Here is a 6,565-nt window from a genome sequence, read left to right on the forward strand (position 1 = left end):
GAATTGTCAAAAGCTAAGCCGGCTAAAAGTGGAGCCGATCCGGACGCCAAATCCGGATTTGAAAATGATTGAATGAATTTGAAGGCGGACCTTGCATCGAGAAATTAAATGGTAATAAATGAAGAAAAAAAAATGCGGTCCGGGACGGATGACCCCAGAATCCCGATCTGTACGCTCAGTCGCTCACCCCTTTTTTTATTTTATTTGACTTTTAGAACTTTTACAAAAGAACCTTCAATAGCTTAATAATTATAAATTAGTCCTCCGGAACTTTCTTTTCCTCGTTGGTAAAATTTCTTTGTCGTCCATGAGTATCTCGAAATCATAACAAGTAGGAGGTTTAAATCACAGATCTACTATACACGTCTCTGAAAGTTCAAGAACTACGTGTTACTTTTGAATTTTTGAAAATTCTACAGATAAAAACTTTGACGTTTTAGATCATACATATTTGTTTTAAATTTATAAATAATTCTATAAGACTTAATTCACGAACGTTGTTGTATTATTTCATAATTGACCGAGTTGCTTCCATATATTGTTTCTTTTGGTATAAAAATCTACTTTGAAATTTACATGTTTGGTTTGAAATTAACAATCATTTTATAAGACTGTAAATATTTCACGAGCGGTGGCGTTACGTTATTTTATTTTATTTTCACAAGTACTTTTTTTTTATGCATTTATGTTGTATAATATTTATTATGGGAGTAGTTAAACCTTGAGTTCCAATAAACAAAGGGAGCTTGTAAAATCATTATTTTTTAGAAAAACCATAATATTAATATTAATATTTTTTATAAATAAAATAATTTATTAATCATAAAATATTCTTTTTCTATTTCTTACCCGTTAATATTTTTTTGTAACCCAATAACTAGATGCCGAGTTGCCGACCAATAAGGATACGAAAAAAAATAGTTGGAGATAAAGAGGGTTCAGGGTTGTACTCGGAAAGAAATTAAAAAATGGAGAGAAAAGTAGCTTTTAGGAATGGAGAGGATACTTGTGATTTTGTCTGTTTACCGGGGGAGAAAAAGAGATGGGTTGGCGAGTTGTATGTCTTGGAAAACAGCACATACTAGACGAACGTATTTATCATATTGTTTAATTTTAGGGACCTTGACAGAAGTTTATCCTCCTGAATAGTTTACAGATAAAGGAAATTTTCTCACAAGCCCAAAACAAATCAGAGAATCTCTAGAATATCCTTGCAGACGTCATCTCTTATCGAAAAATAAAAATAATTGACCAAACAGGTCACAATCCAGTGTTAGATCCATTCATATTTTCTTCTCCTGTTTCATTGTTTAGCTGTATTGTTTATTTTTAGGTTCAATTCTAACTTTCCAAGCAAAGTAAAAAGATGGTAGAATGAACCTTCACAAAATTATGTTGCTTCCTATCTAATTTTTTTATTTAATTTAAATATTTAAATTATTTAAAATTAGAGTTGTTGATGGTAGACGTCTTTTAGGGAAACATTCAAAAGTGGTTTCATTTCTTGTTATTGATTCCAAACCTGCTCTTTAATCTTTTACAAATTCAACCCAAATATGTGCAATTTTATGGAAAGGTACAACCAACATTCCCATTACACAACTTTATGAAAAGGACTGGCTTGGCACATGTAGCATTGGGCCTGCGCCATCATTACATGTTAATTTTTTTTTCATTACAACAACTTGCAACTTGCTTCTCCATTTCAGCAACATATTATCTGTTCATTAATCATTATTTATTGTACGGAAGTTTGCTTCAAAACTTCATTACTGTTTTTTTTTAATAATTTTCAAACACAAACACTTTGTTCAAGCAACTCCACAAGTCAAACTATTAAACCAATATTAGAAGAAACAAAAAAAAAAAAATATATATATATATATATATATATATATATAAGAACGGAAAAATATATAATTTTTCTCCAGATGACTACTTGAAATATATAGAGAATAAAATTCGGCAAGAGATAAACTGTTCAAATTCAAAGAGAACATCAAATTTGATAAGAATATTTATTATCTCCAATTAGTTCTAATACTAGGAAGATTAAAATTACTGTTTTTTATTTTTATTTTAAAAAAAAATTGAGAAACGACAAAAATAAGACAAAAACAAAATCCATTTGCACGACTGTTTTCAATTTATTAAAACTAGAAGGTTTTAGTTAGAAGAATTCCCAAGTAGTGTCTAAAGCCGCCACGTCAGGTCGTACTTAATTTTATAACTTGGCCAAAAGAGAGAAAACAAACCTAGGGAAGTTCAACGGGTAAATTGTTTTAACAAAACAGTTTTGACTTTATGGAGCTCACAGACTATAGAATTAAAACCACTGTATAAAGTTCGTACGCTGAATTAAGCCGAAACTGCTCTGTTAAATTTTTAACCAGTACAGCCCGCTTGAATAAAAGGGAAAACAAATTTTAAAATTTAGAAAATTAAACGGACCCGCACCCCACTATAAAAACACCTCTCCCATTCTTCCCTCTCCTCCCAAAAACACCCTTCACTTAAACTCTTACACGCGCGCCCTTTTATTTCTCATTTATTATATCTCTCTAATGAATCCCTCCACTCCTACATCCTCCTCCAAGAGGTCAAGACCTAATTCCGAAGATGACGAGTCGAATCTCTTCCAAGAGTCTCCTGAGGCCTATTCGCCAGAGATGAAACGTCTCCGGCGAGTCTCGGCGGAGGACTATCTGTTGAACATATTGGATGAGGATGATGCGACTGTGTCGCAAGAGATTGATGATGGTCTCGCCTCTGTCATGCATAGCCTGGAACAGGAGATCAGATCTGGTGCTGGGTCTGAGTCGGAGCACACTGGCACGGTGCCGGATGGAGATGATAAGGATGGATCTGTTCAAGAGCTTGGATACCTTCTAGAAGCCTCTGATGATGAGCTTGGTCTTCCTCCCGCAGCGGAGGAATGTCCAGCGGTTCTTGCCAGAGATGTGGCTGAATTGGCCGGAGCTGACGTGGCAGAGGCAGCCACGATGTACGGCCAGATGTGGGGATTTGATGATGATGTCGGGTTTGGGTCGGATTTCGGATTTAGACCCGAAATGGCGGATGATGGATTTGGATCGTTGGGGTTTGATGATGTTGGTTTGTTCGATCATTCTGAGCCGTCGGATCTGTCATGGCGAACGATGCCGGCCGCATGATCGTTTTTTTTCTTTTTTGGCTGGTTTTTTAGTTCTTTAAAGGAGAATGTAAAGTTTTTAGCAACAGGATGAAAAGGGAACGAAAGACTTGAAAAAAAAAAAAATGGATCAAACTGGAAAAAAAGAATGACGAGTCTTTTGTTTTCTAATGCTTACTTCTAATTAGTTGTAAACCGTTCGATTTTTGGCGAACGGCTAGCGATGGCTCAACTCTGGATTTGTTTATTTTTATGGCGCTAACCTTGTGAAATCAACATTTTGAATTTATATTAAAATATACTTTGCGGTCCGTTGCAGTTTTGGTTGGTAATTTGCGATGAGAACCCTGGCCTTTTAACAAAATCTAGCCCTCTTAAAGACTGTTCGTTTGTTTAAATAAAATATCAAATATTTTTAGGGATTAAAGAGATTACTGATAGCGAGCTTAATAGAAATTTTTGTTTAAAATGTAATGTTAAGTTGGGAGTTTAAAATGTAATGTCAAGTTTTATCTATAGATGTAGCTTTTAAGTTATAAACAGTGAAATTTAGATAAAACTTGATCAAACTTATTTGTTTGATGTTATAAAGTGCATATAATTATAATTGAATTTTTGAAATGAAGGAAAAATTTTGTTAGGTCATTAAATTAATTTGTTATCATTGTATTTCTCTCTCTCTCTATATAGATGGGCTTAGTGAGTTGCGAATTAAGAATCTTGTTTTACTTTACACTTATATCTTTGTTTTTAAAGGTCAAACAGTCGATCTAAACTGCTATATTAAAATGTATTTGAAGACTAAATTTTATATATTTTTTTAAATATATTTACTAATATTTTAGATAGGTAGAAAATTGTTATTTTCAAACGGATTAAGGACCATAAAAATAATGATTTTGAAATATTCTAAAAAGTTAGTAAACAATTTAAAAAAATTTCAAATTTGGTCTCTTAAGCACATTTCAATATAGAGATCATGTTGAGCAATTCGAATTATCTCTTTTAAATTTCAAATATAGAAAATATAAGCGTGGAGTAAAACAAAACCATGAAAATATATAAAATTAGAATCCGACTATGGTGACATAAGTGGTATTTGTCAGAAACTCAAAATTTCATTGTATAGTTTTCAAACAGTGAATCTAAATCATTCAAACTAATATATTTAAATCATGTTTAGTTGTGGAGTAAAATTAATAAGGATTAAATTACTTTCCCTATTTAGCTTCTCATATTTTACACCTCGTTTGGTATTTAACTATTTATAACTTAAATTAATCTTCAATCGGCCCTACAAGTAAAGTGCGCGTGGAGTAAGTTAATTCACCTAGAGATGTGAAGTATGTCATTTTGGATTAACTAATTTTTTACTCTTCATAATTTGCTCTTTGTTTAGCTACTTAAATGTGAAATAAGAAATTTACTCTACCTTTTACTCCACAATCAAACATGACCTTAAAATTGATGTATTTACATTCAAAATTTATAATTATTCGAATTATCTTAGTACAAGTCTAATAATAAAAAAATGATGACTAGTGAATGCGTTAAAATTAACATTAAATTTTCTAATATGACAACTCAAATTGATACTAAGTAAATTTAAAAAATTAAAAAATAATTTAGAAGTCAATATATTATACAACTATTTTGTTAATTGCGTTAAATTTATTGGATATTTCAAGCTATGATTTACGTCAGATGTGCATTGTTTATTCATTAGAATATTTCATTTTTTTCTTTATCTAAATACTTGATGACCAGTGTCAGATTTGAAATTTTCAATTTGAAGGGCGTGATGCTTCAAAGCACAACAATAAAATTTGGTGGTAATTTTGTATATTTTAAGTTGAGTTTCTCTATACTCGAAAGAAAGTGGCGATACAAAATCTCCAAGTAATTTTGCTTTTGTTATAAAATGGTCTATTTTTTTTTTTTGATAAAAGTGGGTTTACCCACCTGTTTCATTTAAAAACGGCCAACATAGTTCATACAGAAAGCAATGGATTAGTAATCCATTTTGCAAAAAACCAAAATAACTCCTGCATAGTTCGGATTTAACATATTACAAACAAAAGCGATTTTAAGTTCTTTTAGAAGACTATCAATAACTAAAGATGTGATAGAAGCTGAGGAGGAGCAATCCATGAGAGAGTCATCAGAGGAGGGTGTGGCATGATCTGGAATGGAGGGCTCATATTCCATTCTTGCGACCAGGTAATCCAACAGATCCCCTGATCCATGTCTTGCGCCCTCTGTATCCCCTGAATCTTGTACCTCTTGGGTATTTGAAACCGGCAAAATTGTCAGACTGCCTCCTAGATTCAAATTGGAAACATCCATAGGCATAATCAAAGTTAATTTAAAGTAAATCTCATCATTTCTAATTTTGCACCAATATAAAATGGTCTATTAATATGCACAAATTTTTATAACTTCGTAAACTACACATTTTTTTTTTAATCGGACTATGTTATCTAGAAAAATAAATATATAAATAAATAAACAATTAGTGGGTTAACTTGATTTTTTTTTAATTGGGCTACTCTATCTAACTAAATAAAACAAATAATGTGTTAATTTGAATTTTTGTTGTTGTGACGAACTTTAATTCCGAAATTTTTATTTATATCATGTTCTGAAAAAAATATATTATTTTAGAATTTTTTTAAAAGCAATTAGGCCGCCAAGTCAATTTCTGGCTTTAAAAATAGAGGGCTGTCAAATGACTTTGCGGACCCCAACAAAACAAAAGTAAAATTTCATCAAAGAAAAATAGTAATTGTTTAATAATTTTTAGAAATAGAAATAATAATTAATAATTTAAATATGTTAGAAAAAAAATTAAGTAAAATAGATAAACTATCTTACAATTTATATGTACTAGAAGGGCTCCGAAATATTTTTTAGGTAGGATTTTTTCGGATTGTAAAATAAATTAAACTATTTCTTAGTGTGTTATTGGAAAAAAAATAAAAATACTTTATATCTGAATTATTAATCTCGGTTCAAAAGTCACTTCTAGTAAATATAAAAATTATTGTATTCTTTCTATTTCTGAAAATTATTAAGCAAATTTATAAAATCAAACGAATTTGGAGCTTGTTTAGTCTTGGCGTGGATCACAGATTGACTTGGCGGCTCGGGTAGTTTTGAAAATCTCTCAAAATCAGGATGTTTTGATTTATTTTTCTTTTTATTATGGTATAAATAAAAATTTCGGATTTTAATTGCTACCTTGGACATACTTTTTGCTGACATGGACGGCTTTTATCAGCATTTTTGTAGGGTTTTTTTAACAAAAGAAAAAGTACAGCTGAGGGATTTTTTTTTAAGAGTTTAACCAATGAGTGATCTTGGGGTTGGGGGCTTAAAGAGATCTGTCCCTGATATCTACATCATACTTCCATT

At 31.2% G+C, this 6,565-nt stretch overlaps 1 protein-coding gene across 1 annotated transcript; it reads left to right on the forward strand.

The window, feature by feature from the left end:
• The first annotated feature begins 2,476 nt into the window (after positions 1-2,476).
• On the forward strand, positions 2,477-3,462 carry LOC144568056 (uncharacterized). Its single transcript, XM_078318287.1, has one exon. It carries the CDS (start codon positions 2,565-2,567, stop codon positions 3,171-3,173), a length of 609 nt encoding a protein of 202 aa, XP_078174413.1. The 5' UTR covers positions 2,477-2,564; the 3' UTR covers positions 3,174-3,462.
• Positions 3,463-6,565: the final 3,103 nt, after the last annotated feature.

This window comes from Carex rostrata, chromosome 17, assembly GCF_964058835.1.
Source record: "Carex rostrata chromosome 17, lpCarRost1.2, whole genome shotgun sequence".
Lineage (NCBI taxonomy): Eukaryota > Viridiplantae > Streptophyta > Magnoliopsida > Poales > Cyperaceae > Carex > Carex rostrata.